This window comes from Apiospora phragmitis (genome assembly GCF_038363925.1).
Source record: "Apiospora phragmitis strain CBS 135458 chromosome Unknown utg000011l:1.0-3236445.0:1.0-3240683.0, whole genome shotgun sequence".
In the NCBI taxonomy this organism is placed as follows: domain Eukaryota; kingdom Fungi; phylum Ascomycota; class Sordariomycetes; order Amphisphaeriales; family Apiosporaceae; genus Apiospora; species Apiospora phragmitis.
This window is the reverse complement of record NW_027117411.1, coordinates 14,861-37,534: the sequence shown is the minus strand read 5'-3', so window position 1 is coordinate 37,534 and position 22,674 is coordinate 14,861. Positions and strand designations below refer to the sequence as shown.

At 34.4% G+C, this 22,674-nt stretch overlaps 5 protein-coding genes across 5 annotated transcripts; 2 read left to right on the top strand and 3 right to left on the bottom strand.

The window, feature by feature from the left end:
- Positions 1 to 14,858: 14,858 nt before the first annotated feature.
- PG994_012811 (cytochrome P450) lies at positions 14,859 to 15,377 on the top strand (the record flags this gene model as incomplete). The annotated part of the gene is made up of 1 exon (XM_066864220.1): positions 14,859 to 15,377. One exon carries the CDS (start codon positions 14,859 to 14,861, stop codon positions 15,375 to 15,377), a length of 519 nt encoding a protein of 172 aa, XP_066709181.1.
- Positions 15,378 to 15,427: 50 nt separating this feature from the next.
- On the top strand, positions 15,428 to 16,081 carry PG994_012810 (uncharacterized protein; the record flags this gene model as incomplete). Its single annotated transcript, XM_066864219.1, has 1 exon — positions 15,428 to 16,081. One exon carries the CDS (start codon positions 15,428 to 15,430, stop codon positions 16,079 to 16,081), a length of 654 nt encoding a protein of 217 aa, XP_066709180.1.
- A 148-nt stretch (positions 16,082 to 16,229) lies between these two features.
- Positions 16,230 to 16,802, bottom strand: PG994_012809 (uncharacterized protein; the record flags this gene model as incomplete). The annotated part of the gene is made up of 1 exon (XM_066864218.1): positions 16,230 to 16,802. The coding sequence occupies one exon, from the start codon at positions 16,800 to 16,802 to the stop codon at positions 16,230 to 16,232; it is 573 nt and encodes a 190-aa protein (XP_066709179.1).
- Positions 16,803 to 18,899: 2,097 nt separating this feature from the next.
- On the bottom strand, positions 18,900 to 21,191 carry PG994_012808 (cytochrome P450; the record flags this gene model as incomplete). The annotated part of the gene is made up of 5 exons (XM_066864217.1): positions 18,900 to 18,911; positions 18,984 to 19,307; positions 19,476 to 19,615; positions 20,683 to 20,925; positions 20,984 to 21,191. 5 exons carry the CDS (start codon positions 21,189 to 21,191, stop codon positions 18,900 to 18,902), a joined length of 927 nt encoding a protein of 308 aa, XP_066709178.1.
- A 369-nt stretch (positions 21,192 to 21,560) lies between these two features.
- On the bottom strand, positions 21,561 to 22,666 carry PG994_012807 (Vegetative incompatibility protein HET-E-1; the record flags this gene model as incomplete). Its single annotated transcript, XM_066864216.1, has 3 exons — positions 21,561 to 21,753; positions 21,804 to 22,385; positions 22,431 to 22,666. 3 exons carry the CDS (start codon positions 22,664 to 22,666, stop codon positions 21,561 to 21,563), a joined length of 1,011 nt encoding a protein of 336 aa, XP_066709177.1.
- Between the last annotated feature and the right edge of the window lie 8 nt (positions 22,667 to 22,674).

The following is a 22,674-nucleotide window of genomic DNA, read 5'->3' as shown; positions in this document are numbered from 1 at the left end:
TCTTATAATATTAATAAGTTACGCGAAAAAATACGTCTCTTTCGTATAGTTATTAATATTATTTAAACCTTTATTATATTAAAAAAAAGTATAAAGATTAATACATTAACCCCTTTTTAACGGAATAAATAAAAACCTTCGAAGCTTTTTTATTTAAATTAAAACTTATTAACGGTTTTACGAAAAAACGTTCTAAAACGCCACCCAGTGAGTTATCCACGCCGCCTCGTTCTTTAAAAATAAGGTATTCGTTTAGTTCGAACCCTATTTAAACAAACTCGTAAAAAACGACTAATAAATTAAGTTATACCGCACGGAGGTATAATATATTTTCGAAAGTTACGACGGCTTCGAACAAGCCTTTAAATCGCTTTTCTAAAACCCCGACGAAAAGCGACAGGCGGAAAAGGAGCTTAAAACCTTTAAATAAAAAAGATTAACCGCCTTTTATACAGCCGAGTTCTAGCGTATTATAACTCGATTAAATTATACCGAAATTACGAAAATTATAATATACTATTAAAGATTAAAAAATAACGTTAAAAATAAACTTAGCCGGTTTAACGCTCCTAATAATTTTTTCTCGTATATAAAACTTATTATTAAAATCAATACTTATATATACAAATAACGCCGCGAAAAGTAAAGCGGACCTTAGCGATAAACTAATTAAACCTAAACTAATACGGGGCGATTATATTAATATAATTATATACCGTTTAAAAATATTACGGTATATAATTATTATAATAAACTTATAAATTTCGACGCTATTAAATATAATAAATAAAATAAAAAATTACGTAATACTTATTATAATTATTAAAAACTAAAATATTACGCTTAAAAATATCGAGCACTAAAAAGAAACTTCCGACGAATTTTAAAAAAATAAAAAATACCCTTATAATAATTATTAAAAATAATAACGTTATTATTAAATATAATAACTTATCTTAAATAACATATTATAATAATAAATATACCTCTTACTTAATAAATAAAAAAGGTACCGAATAATTCTTTAAAGCCTCGAAAGACGGGAAGGATTATAACCGAAGCGTCGCGATAATACGAAAGGAGTAACCCCTTCCTTATAACAAAAATAATAATTTAATAAATAATATTATAAACTAATTAAAATAATTAATAAACCACGAATATCTAATAAATATATTAATAAACGAATTAATAAACGAGATTATTAAATTTAAAAACCTTAAAATTAACGAGTAATTAACTATCCCTAATATTTTTTACCCCGATTTAAAATATTTATACTAAATATTTATTACGGCCGGTTTTAATTAAAAAATTTATAATAACTACGTAATAAAGAATAACTTATAAATCTCCCCTACTTATAAAAAACACTTTATATTTTTATAAATTTCATATATATATAACGTTTATACAGAACACCTCGTGAAGAAGCTCGAATACGAATAATTCTTTTAAAAAATCGATAAACGACCTATTACGTAACTATACCCGGATTATATTATTAAAAAAATCCGAACATCGATCCTAAACGGACGACGCGTATACTTATTAATATAAAAAAACTTATAATAATTATAATAATATTATTTAAAAAAACGAAATTAAAAAAAGTATTTCGAGAATTAATACCTTAAATACGCTTAAAAAAATCGCGAGCTTATAAACGTTTGAAAAAAAAACGCTTAATACTTTTAAAACGTATAAATATATACCTAATAAAAGAACCTCTTTACTATATTAAAAAACTTATAAAGCGTTTATAAATTACCGCGAACCTAATAAACCTTCGAATTATTAAAAAAACCCGAACCTTAAATATTAAGGATAATACTTCGCATAAAGAAAAGTATAAAAATACCCCTATTAATATATTAAAAAACGCCTTATAAAGAACGGAAAGAATAACGGCGATAATACGAGGATCGATCATAAAATATCGTTAATAACCTATAGATATAACGTTCGAAAAATAAACGCCGCTTATTATAAAAAAACGATAATAAGCGGATTCAAACAGGTCCTTATACTAAACAATAAATAATCGAGCTATCCATCAGTATATTATATTAATACTAAACGTAAAAAAAGTCTATATTAAAGCGTTACTTAATAACGAAATATAAAGAAACTATATTTTATTACGAATCGTTAACTACTTTAAATTCAAATAATAATAAAAAAACGCCCTATACCGATTTAAAACCGTTAATAAAGAACTTATAATTTATAACAATAAAAAAGTACAAAAAAAAATCGCGAACTTTCTAATTAATATTAAAAAACGCTATAAACAAATCACGTATAACATTACGGACGTCGTAAAATACAATATAATTTTAAAAATACCCTAATTACGGGTAAATAATCTTAAAATTAATTAAAAAATAAACTAACTTTAATAAAATATATTAAAAAAAGGTTTAGTTAATAAATAACGGTTTAAAAAATAACCCGCTAATAAACTTAAAATCTTTAAAACATATATTATTATTAAAAAGCCTAAGCCGAACATTATAATAATTATATTAAAAAAGTACCGATAATTCGAAACACTTTTTAATAAAAAATTAAAAATAAGCTTACCGTTTTATACATAATAAAATCATAAAATACCCCTTAAAAATAAAAAAAAAACCCTATTTATACCTATATATAAACTTAATTAGAAATATGAACAAGCCTTAAAAAAATATATTACGGAAAATCTCGAAAAAAGAGTTATCCGACTATTTATATTACCAGCAGGCTTCCCTATCCTCTTCGTCCTAAAAAAGAGCAAGGACGGGAAACCTAAATAGCGTATATATATTAATTATTAAAAGCTTAACGAAATTATTATTAAAAACCGATACCCCTTACCTTTAATTAGCGATTTATAAAATAAATTATTATACATTAAAATCTTTATAATACTCGACCTTTTTAATATATATAACTTAATCCGAATTAAAAAAGAAAAGGAGTAGAAAACCGCGTTCCGGATTAAATATAACTATTTCGAATATTAAGCTATACCGTTTAATTTAATTAATATATTAACTAGTTTTTAAATTATAATTAACTATATTTTATAAAAATACCTCGATAAATTTATTATAATATACCTTAATAACATCCTTATTTATTCCGAAAATAATAAATAATACCGAAAATATATAAAACTAATATTTTAAAAGCTATAAAATATTAACCTAATAATTAACTTAAAAAAAAGCGAATTCTATTAACGATCCGTCACCTTCGTAAAATATATAATATCCCCGGGCGAAATCCGAATAAAACCTTTAAAAATCTTAATAATTAGAGAATACCTTACGCTTATAAGCGCTATAAAAATTAAATCTTTTTTAAAATTAATTAATTATTACCGGATTTTTATCCCCGGATTTAATAAAATAATAACACCTTTAATAAACTTAATAAAAAAAACGAACTATTTTAATAAACGGAAAAAAAAACGAGGCCTTTTATAATATTAAAGAACGAATTTTTAATAAACTAATACTTTACATAATAGACCTGTCCAAACCCTTTAAAATTAAAACCGACGTATTAAACTATATAATTAGAAAGTAATTAAATTAACGAAATAATAACGGAAAGTCGCACCTTATCGTATTTTTTTTTAAAAAAACTTAATAAACTAGAATTAAATTACTAAATTTATAATAAAGAATTAATAATTATTATTAAAACTTATAAAAAATAAAAATATTGTTTTAATAAAATAATAAAACTAATTAAAATTTATACCGATTATAAAAACCTTATAATATTTATTATTATTAAAGAATTAAATAAATAATAAATATAATAGTTTAAATTCCTTTTAAGATTTAACCTCACTATTATCTACCGGAAGGGTAACGAGAACGGTCGCGCCGATACGTTAAGCCGACGACCGGACTATAAAAAGAGGTTCCGCCCAAGACGTAAACAATCCTCACCTATAACCAAGACGGTAACCTCGCACCTTCAAAATAACTAAACGTTACAAACCATGTCTAATATAATAACGAATAGGTTACTAAGTTCCGATAATTTAGCTAAAACCTCGACCCCGTGAATTACCCTAGGGATCACTTCGAAAACCATGACGGTCTCGCCTTTTACCGAGACAAGATCCATATCCCTGAGCAGTACCGCGAAGACTTCATCCAAGAAATCCCTAATGGCACAACTCGGCGTTAAACACAAGCTGTCCACAGCTTACCACCCTCAAACGAACGGATAAACCGAACGAATAAACTAAACCCTAAAGCAGTACCTACGCTACTATATTAATTATAAACAAAATAATTAAATACAATTATTACTAATAACTTAATTCGCTTATAATAACGCGGATAACGAAGCTACACATATATTACTATTTCGAATAAATTACGGATATAATTTAAAAATTATTCGAAAATTAATAAAAAAAGAGCTAATACTAATCGCGACTATTTAAATTAAAAAACTAAAAAAATTCTAAATTACGCTATAATAAGACCTTACCTTCTTTTAATAATAAATAAAAGGATACGCCGACTAAATAAAGTTAAAAGGACCAACCTTTAAAAAAAGAGAAAAAGTCTACCTCTTACGACGAAATATTAAAACTAAACGACCAAGTAATAAATTAAATTTTAAAAAGATCGAACTATTTAAAATCGTAGAAATTATTTTAAAAACTAACTATTAATTATTATTATTTAAAACAATATAGATACACCCTATATTTTATATTTCGTTACTCGAGCCAGCGGCCGAAAAAACCTTAATCGATATATAACTAGAAGTCGAAATAAATTAATACGAGTACGAAATCGGTAAAATTATTAATAAAAAAAAAAGATAAAGCTTTTAATACCTCGTTTAATAAAAAAGCTATCTATTAAAAAATAACACCTAAAAACCTAAGAAACACCTAGCAAACGCCGCGAAGAAACTTTAAAAGTTTAAAGAGGAGCTTCCCCCGCGGAGATCGACGGCCTAGGCTCGAGGAAACCTATTAAACCAAGAAACGACCAATTAATATCTTTAAAAACACCTAAAGAATATAGGTTATTAAAAATAAAGTTCTTTTAATTAATAATCGAGAAAGAAATATTATCTTCCTCGTTTAACTCCTATATTCTTTAATAAAACGCCTCCGAACGCTTTTCCACTACAACCTTTTTTATACAACGAAAACGGGCTAAACAACCTAAGGCGGTAAATAACTATATCTATAAAAGGAATAAAATCTCTTTTACATCTAACTTTTCCGCCTCCAGCTTTTTTTATTAAGTAGCTAACTTCGTCAAAGCCGATATAATAAAGGTATTATTATAAGAATAATTAACCCGAATATATTCCGAATAACGAAACGATTTCTCGTTTATATAATAAGCTAAGTTCTAACGAAAATAACGAGTATAAAGTATACTAATTAAGTTAACCGTGGATTCCACGTTAGCGGTAAAAGCTAAACGCGCGATAGTTTTTTTAAACCGAGATTTTTTAATACGACTAATTGTAATAAATAAATATTATAATAAAAAATAATAAAGAAAAAAAACCTACTATAACTTAATAATATAAATAATTAAGATATTTATAAAATCGATACTTTAAAGATAAAGCGGTTAAAAAAAAGAGGATAGTATTATAACCTAACCTAATTATACGGCTAAAACCCTACCCGCCGGAACAGAACTATTATACCCCGACCAGGTTATAATATTATAATTACTAACCGTACTACTAGCTATATTAATATAAACTCTCTTATATTATAAAAACGCGTAAACATAATTACGAAAATATCCTAAATAGTAAAAGAATAGACCTAACCCGGGAAAGCAACTAAGAAAAAGCTACGGGACAAGAAGCGACTAAACCACCGCTCTAATAAATAAGCTAGGAGCGACGGGATCACAACGCCCCTAAATAAGCCACTAAAATAAATCACTATAATCTAAGGGATAGATTACCGTAAGCTAATAACGGGATTATTATAAGCTAGCGAACGTTTTAATAAATTAATAAAAAAAGATTAAATATATAATAATAAATATTCTTTATATATTTTATATAAATACTTTTTATTTTAATAATTAATTTAAATATTAATTTTAATTTATTAATAAAATAAATAAACTTAATAAAACTATTATAAATACCCCTAAATTTACGTACCTTAATTATTTTCGTTCCTATAAGTTATTACCCATTATATCGATAAAAGCGACTTTTATCGCACGTTCGGATACTCTCTTATATTACTAATATAAACCTTAGTACGTCTTACTAGGTTTTTTTTAAAACTTAGATAGCGTTCGTTATATTAAGGTATATAAATTTAAAGGTATTTATAATAATTTTATTAAAGCCATTTATTTTATTAATAAATTAAGATTAATATTTAAATTAATTATTAAAATAAAGAATATTTATATAAAATATATAAAAAACGTTTATCGTTATATATTTAATCCTTTTTTTATTAATCCGTTAGATCGCCTATTAGTTTACGATAATCCGTTATTAATTTATAATAATTTTATTACTAGCTCACGGTGATCTTTTTTTTAAATCACGGTGATCCTATTACTAGCTCACGGTAATCTATCCTTTAGATCACGGTGATCTTTTTTTATTTAGGGGCGTTATGATTTCGTCGCTCCTCGTTACGTAATTCCTTTCTAGTTATTTTCCCGGGTCGGGTCTATCCCTTTACTATTTAAGGTGCCCTTATAATTATATATACGCGTTTTTATAATATAGGGGAGTTTATATTAATATAATTAATAATACGGTTAATAATTATAACGTTATAAACTGGTCGGGGTATAGTAATTCCGTCCTGGCGGGTGGGGTTTTAGCCGTATAATTAGGTCGGGTTATTATATTATCCTCCTTTTTTTAATTATTTTATTTTTAAAATATCGATTTTATAAATACTTTAACTACTTATATTATTAGGTTATAATAGGTTCTTTTTTTTTATTACTTTTTTATTATAATATTTATTTATTATAATTAATTATATTAAAAAATCTCGGTTTAAAAAAACTATTATACGTTTAGCTTTTATTATTAATATAAAATTTACGGATAACTTAATTAGTATATTTTATAATTATTATTTTCGTTAGAACTTAGTTTATTGTATAAACGAGAAGTCGTTTCGTTATTCGGAGTATATTCGGATCGGTCGCTCATATAATAGCACTTTTATTATATCGGCTTTAATAAAGCTAACTACTTAATAAAAAAAGTTAGAAGCGGAGGAGTCGGACGTAAAAAAGGCTTTATTTTTTTTATAAACGTAGCTATCTACCGCCTTAGGTTATTTAGCCTACTTTTATTGTATAAAAAAGGTTGTGATAGAAAAGCGTTCGGAGGCGTTTCGTCGGGAGATATAGGAGCTGGATAAGGAGGACGGTATTTCCTCCTCGATTAGCGATTAAGAGAGCTTCGTTTTTAATAACCTGCGTTCTTTAGATATTTCCGGGAATATTAATTAATCGTCCCTTAGTTTAACCGATTTCTTTAAGGCTAGCCCGTTAGTTCTTGTAGAGGAGGTCTCTTTTTAAACTTTTAAAGTTCTTTCGCGGCGTTTATTAAGTGTTTTTTAAATTTTTAAATATTATTTTTTAATAGGTAACCTTTTTATTAGACGAGGTATTAAAAGCTTTAATTTTTTTTTATTAATAATTTTATTAATTTCGTATTCGTATTAATCCGTTTTAACCTTTAGTTATGTATCGATTAAGGTTTTTTTAGCAGTTGGTTCGAGTAATAAAATATTAAATATAAGGTGTATCCGTATTATTTTAAATAGTAATAATTAATAATTAGTTTTTAAAATAGTTTTTACGATTTTAAATAATTTTATTCTTTTAAAATTTAATTTATCGCTTAATTATTTTATTTTAATATTTTATTATAAGAGGTAGACTTTTTTTCTTTTTTTAAAGGTTAATCTTTTTAATCTTGTTTAATCGGCGTATCTTTTTATTTATTATTAGAAGAAAGTAAGGTTTTATTATAGTATAATTTAGAGTTCTTTTAATTTTTTAATTTATATAGTCGCGATTAGTATTAATTCTTTTTTTAAAAGTTTTTTCATAATTTCTAGGTCGTACTCGTAATTTATTTAAAATAATAAGATACCCGTAGCTTCGTTATTTACGCTATTATAAATAAATTAAGTTATAAGTAATAATTATATTTAATTATTTTATTTATAATTAATATAGTAACGTAAATATTATTTTAGAGTTTAATTTATCCGCTCGGTTTATTTATTCGTTTAGGGGTGGTAAGCCGTGGATAGTTTATACTTGATTTTAAGTTATGTTATAAGTAACTTTTAGAATTTAGTAGTAAATAATTTATTTTTATCGGAAATAATTGTTTTAGGCAGCCCGTGCTAGCTAACGATTGTTCGGAGGAACGTATATGCTAGGTTGTTAGTACCGTTAGATTCTTTATACGGTAGAAAGTAGGTATATTTTATAAATTTATTCGTAATTATTAGGATGTTGTCGTAATCGATTTTAGTTAGGGGTTCTTTTAATAGGGGTAGCTTAATAACGAAATTAAGTGTAATAGTTTTTTATACTCTGTCTAGTAGTAGGATTAGCTATAGCTCTCTATACGGCCGGTGTCGGGTAGCTTTTGTTTTATTATAGAGGTTATATTTATTAATTACCTTAGTTATAATTAGCTTAAGGTTTTTATAATCGAATTATTTAATAATCCTTTTCTAGGTTTTAAATATTTTTTAATGTTTGTATATAGGGTGTTCGTAAAATTTTTTAATAAAGTCTTCGCGATATTATTTAAGGATATAAATCTTATTTTATTAAAAGGTGAGGCCGTTATAGTTTTCGAAGTAATCTTTAAAATAATTCGCGAGGTCGAAGTTTTAGCTAAATTATTAGAACTTAGTAATTTATTTATCGTTATATTAAATATAGTTCGTAACGTTTAATTATTTTAAAAATACGAGGTTACCGTTTTAATCGTAGGTAAGAATTATTTGCGTTTCGGGCGGGATTTTTTCTTAATAATCCGGTTGTCGACTTAACGCGTCGGCGCGACCGTTCTCGCTATTCTTTTAGTAAATAATAGTGAAGTTAAATCCCGAAAGGAATTTAAACTATTATATTTATCGTTTATTTAACTCTTTAATAATAATAAATATTATAAAGTTTTTATAATCGGTATAAACTTTAATTAGTTCTTTTATTTCGTTAAAATAATGTTTCTATTTTTTATAAGCTTTAATAATAGCTATTAACTCTTTATTATAAATTTAATAATTAAGCTCTAGTTTATTAAGTTTTTTTAAAAAGAATGCGATTAGGTGTGATTTTCCGTTATTATTTTATTAATTAAGTTATCCTTTAATCGCGTAGTTTAATACGTCGGTTTCGATTTTAAAAGGTTTAAACGGGTTTATTACGCGAAGTATTAATTTGTTAAGGATTCGTTTTTTAATATTATAGAAGGCTTTATCTTTTTTTTCTATTTATTAAAATAATTCGTCCTTTTTTATTAGGTTCGTTAAAGGTATCGCTATCCTGTTAAATCCGGGAACGAAAATCTAGTAATAATTAGTTAGTTTTAAGAAAAATTTAACTTTTATAGCGTTTATAGGCGTAGGTTACTCTTTAATTACTAAAATTTTCGAAGGTTTTATTCAGATTTCGCCCGGGGATATTATATATTTTACGAAGGTGACGGATCGTTAATAAAATTCGCTCTTTTTTAAATTAATTAGTAGGTTAGTATTTTGTAGCTTTTAAAATATTAGCTTTATATGCTCTCGGTGCTACTCGTCGTTTTCGAAATAGATAAGGATGTCGTCGAGGTATATTATAACGAATTTATCGAGGTATTTTTATAAAATATAATTAATTATAGATTAAAAGTTAGTTAATATATTAATTAAATTAAACGGTATAGCTTAATATTCGAAATAGTTATACTTAGTTCGGAACGCGGTTTTTTATTTTTTTTTTTTCTTAATTCGGATTAGGTTATATATATTAAAAAGGTTGAATATTATAAAGATTTTAACGTATAGTAATTTATTTTATAAATTACTAATTATAAATAAGGGGTACCGGTTTTTAATAGTGATTTCGTTAAGCTTTTAATAATTAATATATATATACTATTTAGGTTTCTTATCCTTGCTTTTTTTTGGAACGAAGAGGATGGGGAAGCCTGCTAATGATATGGATGGTAGGATAACTCTTTTCTTGAGATTTTCCGTGATGTACTCCTTTAGGGCTTGTTCGTGCTCCTGGTTAAGTTTATATATAGGTATAAATAGGGGTTCTTTTTTATTTTTAAAAGGTATTTTATAATTTTACCGTATATAAAGCGGTAAACTTATTTTTAATTTTTTATTAAAAAAAGCTTCGAATTACCGGTACTTTTTTAATATAGTTATTATAACGTTTAATTTAAGTTTTTTAATAATAATATATATTTTAAATACTTTAAATTTATTAAAGGGTCGTTTTTTAAACCGTTATTTATTAATTAAACCTTTTTTAATATATTTTATTAAAATTAGCTTATTTTTTAATTAATTTTAAAATTATTTACCTGTAATTAAGGTATTTTTAAAATTATATTATATCTTGCGACGTTTGTAATATTACATGTGATTTATTTATAACGTTTTTTAATATTAATTAAAAGGTTCGCGATTTTTTTCCGTACTTTTTTATCGTTATAAGTTATAAGTCCTTTATCGACGGTTTTAAATCGGTATAGGGCGTTTTTTATTATTATTCGAATTTAAAGTAATTAATAATTTATAATAAAATATAATTTCTTTATATTTCGCTATTAAGTAACGCTTTAATATAAACTCTTTTTATATTTAATATTAATATAATATATTTATAAATAGCTCGATTATTTATTATTTAATATAGGGACCTATTTTAGTCCGCTTATCATTATCTTTTTATAATAGGCGGCGTTTATTTCCCGGATATTACTCCTATAAGTAAGTAATAATTTTTTACGATCGATCTTTGTATCGTTGTTATCGTTCTTTTCGTTTTTTATAAAGTATTTTTTAATATATTAATAAAAGTGTTTCTATACTTTTCCCCGTATAAAATATTATTTTTAATATTTAAAATTCGGGTTTTTTTAATAATTCGAAAATTTATTAAGTTCGTAATAATTTATAAACGCTTTATAAATTCTTTAATATAATAAAGGGGTTTTTTTATTAAGTATATATTTATACGTCTTAAAAATATTAAGCGTTTTTTTTAAACGTTTATAGGTTCGTAATTTTTCCTAAGCGTATTTAAGGTATTAATCCTCGAAACACTCTTTTTAATCTCGTTTTTTTAAATAGTATTATTGTAAATACCGTGGGTTTTTTTATACTAATAGGTATACGCGTCGTTTATTTAGGATCAACGTTTAGATTTTTTTTATTTATTAAATAAGAGGTATACCTATTATTATAATAAGTTATTTAGAATAAACTGCCGTATTTAATAATAACGTTATTATTTTTAATAATTATTATAAAGGCGTTTTTTATTTTAATAACGTTAATATATTATTTTTTTAAAACTCGTTAAAAATCATTTTTTAATATTTAATATTTTTAAGCGTAATATCTTAGTTTTTAATAATTATAATAAATATCGCGTAATTTTTTATTTTATTTATTATATTTAATAATGTCGAGGTTTATAGGCTTATTATAATAGCTATACGTTGTAATATTTTTAGGCGGTATATAATTATATTAATATAGTTACCTCGTGTTAGTTTAAGTTTAATTAGTTTATTATTAAAGTTTGCCTTATTTTTCGCGGCGTCGCTTATATATACGGGTATCGATCTTAATAATAAGTTTTATATACGAGAAGAAGTTATTAGGGGCGTCGAGCCGGCTAAGTTTGTTTTTAATATTATCTTTTAATTCTCGGTAATATATTATAATTTTTATAGCTTCGGTATAGTTTAATCGAGTTATAATATATTGGAACTCGGTTATATAAAAAACGGTTAATCCTTTTTACTTAAAGGTTTTAAGTTCCCTCTCCGCCTGCCGCTTTTTATCGAGGTTTTAAAAAAATGATTTAAAAGCTTATTTAAAACCGTTATAATTTTCGAAAATATATTATACCTTTATACGGTATAGTTTAACTTATTAATTATTTTTTATAACTTTGTTTAAGTAAGGTTCGAATTAAGCGAGTACTTTATTTTTAAAAAACGAGGTAGTATAAATAACTCGTTAGGTAAAGTTTTAAAATATCTTTTTATAAAATCGTTAATAGGCTTTAATTTAAATAAAAAAGTTTTAGAAGTTTCCGTTTATTTTATTAAAAAGTATTAATATATTAATCTTTATACCTTTTTTTAATATAATAAGGGTTTAAATAATATTAATAATTATATAAAAGAGGCGCACTTTTTCGTATAGCTTATCGATATTATAAAATATTTATTTTAAGGTGTCCTTAACTAAGAGCTCGTTACGCTCTTTCTCGAGTTTAACGTAATAATATTAATAATTAGCGCTTTTTTATTTAATTAGCGCTTATTATATAGGTTCGTTATTATTATCATTATTATTAACGTTTATAACAAGGTCCTGTTAGGAGGTGTTAAGGGTGGCGATAAGAGTCTTTTTTTATCGGATAGTGTTATTAAGGCTAGGTATAAATATAGTTCTTATAGTACTATTATTTAAAGGTTTAAGTAATAATTCGTAAGAATAAAAGTAATTAAAATATAACGAACGCTATTTAAGTTTTAAAAAAAACTGAATAAAACGTATTAAGGTTTATATTAATAATACGAGAGAGTATTTAAACGTGCGATAAAAGTCGCTTTTATTAATATAATAAGTAATAATTAATAAAAACGAAAGTAATTAAAGTATATAAATTTAGAGGTATTCGTAATAATTTTATTAAAATTATTCATTTTATTAATAAATTAAAATTAATATTTAAATTAATTATTAAAATAAAAATTATTTATATAAAATATATAAAAAATATTTATCGTTATATATTTAATCCTTTTTTTATTAATCCGTTAAATCGCTTATTAATTTACGATGATCCGTTATTAGCTTATAATGATCTTATTGCTAGCTTACGGTGATCTATCTTTTGGATCACGGTGATCCTGTTATTAGCTCACGGTGATCTATCCCTTAGATCACGGTGATCTTTTTCTTACTTAAAGGCGTTATAATCTCGTCGCTCCTCGTTACGTAATTCCTTTCTAGCTACTTTTTTAAGTCGGGTCCATCCCTTCGCTATTTAAGGTGCCCTCGTAATTATATATACGCGCTTCTATAATATAAGGGAGTTTATATTAATATAATTAGTAATACGGTTAATAGTTATAACGTCGTAGCTTAGTCGGGGTATAGTAGTTCCGTCCCGGCGGGTGGGGTCCTAGCCGCATGGTTAGGTCGGGTTGTCACACCTATCCACTCTAGGGTAATAATTTATTCCCTTTTTTCGACGTCTTTCTTTAAAACTAAATAATTAATAGCTTCGGTAATTACTTAATAGTCACCGCTAACGCCTTAACCGATACTTATTTCGATAATATTATAAAAGCGTTTAAAAAGGATATTAACCAGCTTTAAAGTATTAAGTTTATTAAAAAAAACGTTAATATTTATTATTATAGCTTTATTAACCCAGCTATAATTAATTATTTTCGACCTTACGATTTTAACGGACTTAGTTTTAATTAAAAAACGAGTATACTATCGTTATTTTAAAATATAAGAGGCCCCGGAGGCGTTTAATATCCGCTAAGCTATAAACTTAAACTTAACTAGCGTTAACGCGAAGCTTAACCTAGCTTAATTAACGGCTTAATATATTAATTCGTTTTTTAAAAATAGTAATAAAATTTACTAGTCTTTATTAAACTTATTTCTAATAAGTATACCGGCGAGACGGCGTTAAATATATAATTAAAAAGCTAACTATTTATAAGCGGATTCGCGAGTAACTACTCCGAGCTTTATATTACGCACGGTAGTTTATACACGCTTTTAAATATTAAACGAAAATATTATTATAAAGAATAAAAATAAGCGAAAAAAATAAAAGTAATAATAACTTCAAAAAATAAAAAGTAATAATTAAATTAAAAAGTTTTTTAATTAAAATATATAATAAAAAAATGCGTTCGTAAGGTAAAACGCAGTGGCTCGTAACGAGGTGGCCCGTGAAGGGGTGCTTTAGCTTAAATAATAACCCGAAGCCGTGAATATTAATTATTACGATAATTTCGAAATTATTCCTAACGTTTTACTTAGCACGACTTTCTAGTTTACTATAACGCGCAGATTAATATTTAATTTTATTAATATAATTATCTACTTAACCCTCTATAACAACGCCTTTAATGCCCTAAGCTCTACATAGTAGAATAGGGGATAACCTGCTCCCAAGAATACCGGGAGTAAATAGACCAAGGAAAGTTTAATCGATATAGTTGCCCGACTCTCGTCCGTCAGTCGGGGTAGGAATAAAGTTAGAATAGCGTTTGCCAGCATCAAGGTGCTAATAGCGAGTACCTCAGTTATAATAAGAGATATCCATAGTAGTTTCAAATAGTACCTGTATCTCAATATTAATGCGTAGAGATGCTTGTGGTACTTCGAATAAATCATCAGGGAAATAGCTAGGGGCGCAAAAAGGTTGCATACAGGAGATATGAATCCATAATGATAGCTCCTTGATCATGAACGAATACAATCAGACGCTGGGGGCGTTCGGCATAAGTAAGGCGACGAAGCCCAAGCAAAGTCGCTGCTCATTCAGAAAAACCCGCACAACAAGGTCTACATGGACCTAGAGCGCGACTGGTTCGCCGCGAGCCTCCTCGCGCCCGACACCCTGTGGAAGCTGCAGGCCAAATACCACGGCTGCCTGCGCGAGACCCTGGCATGGGGCAACCTGTCGGCAACCTACGTTCTAACGGCCTCGGAAGAGACGCGCTCAAAGGCAGCGGCGACGAAGACCGTGTCCCTTGCGCGGTTCTGTCAGTACACGGTCTCCTACTGCAGTACGGTGACCTTCTTCGGGCGGGGACTGTTAGAACTGGCCCCGGACTTCTTGCACCATTATCAAGAGTTCGAGACGGAGAGCTGGAAGATATTTTACCGCCTGCCGCCATTTATTGCCCGCAGATCGCACCGCGGGAAGAACAAAGGGATCGAGGCGTTGGTCAAGTATCTGGAACTTCCCGATCGTGAGCGTGTCGACATGGAGGGGATATTCAAAACCATAACCAGCGAGCTCGGGTATCTAGGGGTGGATCAGCACGATATTGCGGCGTTTGTCATGGTCTTCGTTTGGGCCTAAGTCAACTACCGAGTTCTATTGGGCGGGACATTGAGGTGACCGCTGCTATCATGAAACCCGACCTGCCGACTGACTTGACTTGGCCGCACACCAGTATCAACAACAATGCCCACAGGGTGGGCTTCTGGATTCTTGCGCACCTCACCCACGACCCGGCCTACATGGAAAAGGTCCGAGAGGAGATTGACGCGGCCTACCTCACCCAGGGCCCCTCGGCCGAGCCCGACATGGGCCTGCTACTGTGCGACTGCCCGCAGCTTGACGCCATCTGGCACGAGACGATGTGGCTGTACAACACGGCGTCGGCGATCCGGAAGGCGACGCGGGCGTGCGCCGTGGGCGGCAAGCGCGTCTCGGTCGGGGACCAGGTGATGGCGACCTTCCGGCAGTTCCACCTGAACCGCGAGCTGTTCGGCGGGGACGCCGGCGCGTTCCGCCCCGCTCGCTTCCTCGACGACAAAAGCCTGGCCCGCCGGAAGGGGTACGCCCCTTTCGGCGGCGGGCACACGTACTGCCCCGGCCGCCTCTTCGCGCAGCGCGAGATCTACCTCTTCGTCGCCGAGACCCTGCGCCGCTTCTACCTCGAGCTCGTCGGCGGCGCCGAGGGCACGATGATGCCCGGCGTCGACCGGAACACGCCGTCGGCGGCGGCTATGGGTCCTGAGCGAGATGTTGAAGTCGTGCTAAGCGTGCAGAAACTTTGATGGGCCACGTGTAGAACGCTATCGATAGTTCTATACGCCTTAGGTATGGCAAAATAAGGTTCTCAGATTCCAACCATCTCTGTTAACCAAGCATTGTGACTCATTGGACATTGATTCCGTCCTCGCCCGTGCCCATGAAGAAACTGACTCAGAGTTGTAATCGACGTAAACCATCTGCCGGGTGGGATTCGGCCTCAAGTTCCGACAGACGCTTCCCACCCGCCCCCCTCAAAGCCGCAAGCACTGCATTGTCCATTGCACGAATATATTCACCTTCCTCATAGGTGTCGTACTCTGGGGGAGTTTCGTACGTATTCTTTAGTTCCTTCTCCCAGATATATGCGTCCAGGGGTGTCTGCTGCATCAATGAAGGCGCCCGCCGCGGTTTTACTGTAGTGATCGCGTTCACGTCGGCGCCGCCTCGGATCAGGGCATCGACTGCGCAAGGCATGCGACCTCTCGCATACAGGTGTAACAGAGTGCCGTGAGTGCCGTTATGGTGCGCCAGGATGCATGAGCGCTTGTGTGGGTCGCAGGAGCCGGCATCTAGAAGCCACTTCTCCATTAACTTTGCGATGGCCTTGTTGTAGCTTCCGTCGGCACGATTAGTTGTGTTTGGCTGGATGGCTAGGTAATACAGCACGTTGTAGCCCTTACTATATGAGGCTGTTTGGCGGTCCACCTCTTCAATGTCTGCCCCCTTGGACAGCATCAAGTCCATGATGTCAAGGTTGCGCCTCTGGGCGGCCCTGAGAAGCGGGGCTGGCTTCAACTCGTTGCCACGGATTGTTAGATTTGCACCTGCTTCAAAAAGAAAGCGGCAGATATCCGTTCCCGCGGCATGATAACCTTCACCAATTGTAAGATTTATTGCTACTGTGAAGCAAAAGGAGGACAGTGTGTCAACCTGTATATTGGCGCTAGCTCTTGATCTAGAAAGGAGTGACTAAATGAAGCTATACTGGCTTCTGAAGGTAGTCTATATACACGTAGTGAGAGAATGTTCCTGAATAGGCATTACGCGTACAGTGCTTCTAGAGAGTTCTCTGGTGGGGATGTGTCCCCGGCGGTAATCACGTGACTAGAAGGTTCCGGAAATCCAACTTTTACTATACGAGGAATTAAGTAGATATACCGAAGGCCTTCGGCTTATGGCGTACTATTAATAATAATAATATTTAGGGGGTTATTTATGTCTACCTACCTTGTAATGTCGTACGGGCCCCACTAGCTGCAAGGTCCAGCTTAAGTACTAAACAAACTCGTAAATACTTATTGAATATTATCCAAATGAGAATGCCCAGTATTTTGCCAATGAACAAGGCCCCGAGCGCGATACCAATGGCTGCAAATACAGGCAAACCCGTGGTATTACCTAGATGCGGCTCGCTTATGGTTCTGTCAGGGTCCGGCTCAGCTGTCGGGAGAAGTCGTTGGACTGACGTGCTCGTCGAGGACTGAGTAACGTACGAGTGCGAGGAAGTCTACAGTATTGCCTTCGATGCAGTGGTCGGACAAGTTTCCTTATCGCACGGGTCGATAAGACAGCAACCGGAAAACTTGTTAGTGGAACAAACATACCATTGCATGCCATCGGGACAACTTATATACCGACGATTGCCGTTGTGCATCATGAAAATATGGAAGAAATTAGAGGGTGGTATTAAAAGTAAGTACACATAATTCAAGAAATAAACTGGTGGTAAGCAGTGAAGATCAAAGGACTCCTACGAAGTTTATAGTCAGATGGGGCTGGAGCAAGTCTTAACGCCCGCAATAAGATTGTTAAAGCGCGTGGGAAGGTCCAAGAAGAAAGATCGAAAGCGATGTCTCTCACATAAAATATCGAAGAACATCGATAACGCCGTTTTCGATGTGAGCTAACTAGGAAGAAAGGAAAGAAGAGAGAAAGCGGAGGACCCATGTGGTGCAAGAGGGATTGTCATTAGGAGAATCTCTGGAGGGAGGGGGGGGGGGGCGAACAGGGGATAGGTCCAATGTACAAGTAGGGATGGGGATGACATAAGACGTCGTTTTCGACGTTTGTAGGGCTTACCTTGCTGGAGCATCAATGGTAGCGAACGATGTGATTTGTTATCATTGTGGTGTGGAATGTACTCGGGCTGGCTGTACCAGGTGCGCACCCTACTAGGCGTGTGTGTAGTGCTTTGTAGAGGTTCCGGCTTGGGGAGAACGAGCTGATAGCAGGAACCAAATAGGAAAGAACCGTAAAAATACTGCTGGCAGAGAAGAACTGGTAGCAGAAAAGAGCTGGTGGCAGATGAGAGGGGCTGGCAGAAGAGAACTGCTGACAGAAAAGGACTGCTGACAGAAAAGAACTGGTAGCAGAAAAGAACTGGTAGCAGAAAAGAACTGGTAGCAGAACAGAGCTGGCAGAACAGAGCTGGTGGCAGAAAAGAACTGCTGGCAGAAAAGAACTGGTAGCAGAAAAGAACTGCTGACAGAACAGAGCGGCTGGCAGAACAGAGCGGCTGGCAGAACAGAGCTGCTAACAGAAAAGAGCTGCTGGAGAGAGGAGCTGCTTGCAAGAACGGAAATCAGGAAAGAATGTCGGTAAGAACGCTACTAACAGGAAATGAGAAAGAGCTCAATCGCAGTTATAGATAGGTTAGGTACAAATGGGACGTACAATTGGGACTAGCTCGTATCGATATCGGTGAGCAAACACCTTAAAAATAATCCTTCCCACCTACTTCGTCAGTAATTAATCATGGCGACCGAATAAAGAAGCCATATGATGCAATATCATGCAATTTGATTATAGTAGCGCTTAATAACGCCATATACGCCAAGTTTCCTAATCGCGCTCCTAGCACCTAGGTTCGGTTATTTATTTATATATAGGCCAACGACGCATTACCCGAGGTTGATGCATATATACCTGGGTGTGGTTGGTCTTCATGTCCATCTGGTCGGGGTATTGACGCATCTGCTGGAGCCAAGAGGCCAAGATGTCCCAGCGGGCATCTGTGCTGTGTTGTCGCTCACTAACAGCCTTTTTGGTCGTGTTCAACAGGTGGCCCATGGGTAGGATGGCTAGCCAGGTCACGATGGGGTTAGCCAGCAGGGCGACATGCAGCCATCTGAGAAACGCGGCGACGGCAATGTATGCGTTCAGAGCCAGAGAGCTGCTGATAGAATTGCCCACATCTATGCCCTGCTCTAGGAATCCGAATTTGCGTGAAAATGTAACTTCGCCAATAACCTTGTCGACATGTTAACACAGGACCGCATATAGCTTAGAGGTGACATGACTAAGAAAATTTTAAAAAGGGCGACGTATATTAAAGGTTAGTTAAGAGAAGAACCTGCCTAGATTTATTAGCTTTTGGGAAGAAGAATAAGCGTTTAACCAATTAAGAAACATCGACACTGTCTTATCAATGGCAAGTTCTGATTTGATCACGTTGGATAAAGCGTAGCCGGGGGCCAGCCGTCTAGATCGCCCCCTCTTTTGTTTGGGGTCCGTGGTGGACATGGCGCTCTGGAATCGGTAGTCCGGTATCGCCAAGGCTTTGTGCCAGGGGGCCTAGGATGTTGATATTATTATTAATAGTACGCCGTAGGCCGAAGGCCTTCGGTATATCTACCTAGTTCCTCGTGTAATAAACCGTGCCGAAGCTGGACTAAAAATATACGCTGCTATATCGTAAAATCTACCTCACGTGCTCGACGTTACTATGCTAGTTTTTACTTATTAGCCTAGTAACCCTTATTTTAGGGCCTAAAGAGATTATTTAGGTTTAAGTGGTCCCCCGATCTTTATTACCAGCTTATATAGCGATAATCGACCGGTCCGTAAGAGCTACTTTGCGATTATTTTCGTTATTTTTTTTTTATAATAAGCGCCGCTAAATCGCGGCGAGTTTATAATAAACTAAGTATTAGTTATCTTATTAACTATTCTTACCTTTTTTCGAAATCTTTATAGTATAAAATTAGGTATTTAATTATTTCCCGCCCTTTACCGTAGTTATATAGCGGCGTCGAAACGTTTAAAACCCGGTAAGTAAATAGGAACGACTTTAATCCTATTCTTTTAATACGTGCTTATATTAAAACCGATGCTTTATGCTTAAGCATATTATTATAACGACGGCATACTCCTTAGTTTAGTAACGACTCTGCGGCTAGTTCGCGGCGGCCTCGCGTAGGAGTAATAGCGTAGAACCATCTTTATTCCCATTTCTCTTTAAGCGCTTGTTTAACCGTTTAACCGCCTAGCCATTATTTAGCTGACGTTAGTTAAGCGTCGCTTAGCCACGGAATCGCAGGGACTTCGCTGGTGGCCCCTTGGGATCTCTTTTATCTCCTCCTCCTTGCGCTACGTTCTTTATTGATAATCTCCGCCGCCTTTATACAGGCGCCGCGTAGGAGTTATAGCTTCCCGGTAGCCTCCGTGCGTATCTCGAAGCTAGCTGCCCTCGCATTTAAATAGAGGTCGAGGGGGGGGGGGGGACTGCCGCTTCAGTCTCTAAGTAGCGTTGGGGGGTCGCCTTATATGCCCCTGTTACGGTCCGGAGGCAGGAGTTCTGGACTATGGTAAGGCTAAGGGCCGGCCCCTTTTCGGTATCGGCTACTTTGTGCCAAGCCGATGCTCCGTATGCGAGTACGCTGCGAATTACTTTCGTATAGAGTTCTTTCGCCCTTCGTACCGAACATCCCTAAAGGATGTTGATATGTGATAAGACTTAAATGGGATATGGCCCAGTGTTTAGGAAAGAGGGGTAAACGGACCTTTTCTAAAGGCGCAAGCAGGACCTTCTTGATGGCGTCGGGATGGCTGACACTGACTCCATCGAACGAGATTCTGACGAAGTAACCTATCAAGTCAAGTTAGAAGAGTTCTGGTTCCATGGTTGATGAATGGGGAATCGCTACCATGTTTCTCGTGCAGTCGGATGAGCTCGGTGTTTTGATCGCCCTTCAATATACGATGCATGTGCCAGAGCCGAGTGAACGATGCAGTGAATGGTCCAGGGATGTGGCTAATTGGGGCCCAGTAACGACGCCATGTTACAAGAACCAAAAGGAGGGCGACCGTGCCCGCCAGCACGTGATACGTGAATACAGCAGGAAGAACCTCCATGACCTATATATTTCGATTGAAATTGGCCTTGAAAGGCTGCTGGGATTTACTTCTTAACCGTTAGCTTTCATTTCTTCAACAACCTTGAGAATGTGAGAAGTTCAGAAAGAACAGAATGGTGCGGAGTTAGGGAGAAATTCATGTTCTCGTTACCAACTGCTTGGGACCTTACTAAGCCTAGCCAATAGGTTGTCGAGTTGCTCCACTAAAGACGCGGAGAGCAAGTGGGCGCTCAGTCAGACACAAGCTCAATTTCTCAGTGTGCCAATCTCTCTACAACTATGTCTGACATCAGATACAGCATTCCAATCTCCGAGGTCTGGAGGTGCTCCTCGTCCAGTAATAATCAGCACATCGATTTCCATGAGCCTAGTTAGTGTTTCGAATTGGGGCTGCTTTGTAACAGCACCAGTCATAGCCTTCTTGTGGCGGGGGTGGTGTTGTCTCACAGACGACATCGAGCACCCAAACCTCTGCCGGCGCCCTCTGCTCCATGTCCGGGACACGCTGGGCGGAAACCGAAAGGTCGAAGCGCAATCCCTTGTATGTGAGATCAAAGCCCCTATCGAAGCCTCCCACGGCTGTCTTGTGGACGTATGTTCCGGGGAGGACCCCCGGCAGGGCCTCGCCCGAGGGCATCGTCCGCCCTTGTCGAAGATGGGATGGTCTTGCCTCCCGGCGGAGCCGCGCGGGTTTCGTAGTAGATCCGCGGACTGCGTTCGCATGAGCTTGGAACTGGCGCTGCCATGGTAGTCAACCAAAGGCCGTATCAAGCAGCACATGGGCTGGTAATAGGGGTCGAAACCAATCTTGATCCAAGTTAGGCCACCGAGGAGGCCGGTCTCAGGGATGTTGAGCTGGATAATGCCGACGGTGCCGACTCCCTCCACTGGCAACCTCATCCGGTCATGCTCGGTTGTGTAGGCCCTCTCAAGCTGGTTGACGTGGCAAGCGCTCGGGTCGTGGCTGAGCTTGCGCAGCCAAAACCCGGGGTAGATATATACGGGTGGCTCCGTCACCACCAGAGAAATCTTGACGTGGATCAACTCCTGCGGCGCCATCTCAGTCATGACGGAGCCTTCTCCTTTGCTGCTGCTAACTCGAACATATTTGGTGTCTCCGGACTCGTGGAGGAACAAGGCGTACTGCCCGCGCACTTCCAGGTGACCAACGTTCAAAAGGCCGCGGTACATCCTTAATGGCGGAGTTATCGGCGTTGCAGGTAGGGAAATATTTAACCCGAATTGGTTGATGTGGAATCCGGCCGAACCTCCGAGACTGACGAAATCGCCAGACCGCGCGAAGCATGCCGGGGACGGAGCCAGCAATCCGCTATATACCTGATCCACGCCCTTGGTCTCGTTCTCTAGCATGGTCAGATCCCAGGCAAATATCGACTCGACGCTGGAGTTGGCAATGATTTCCCGTTGCAGTCGCAGAAACGCCTGTTCCCGTTCGCCGTATATCATGGGCATATTGACAC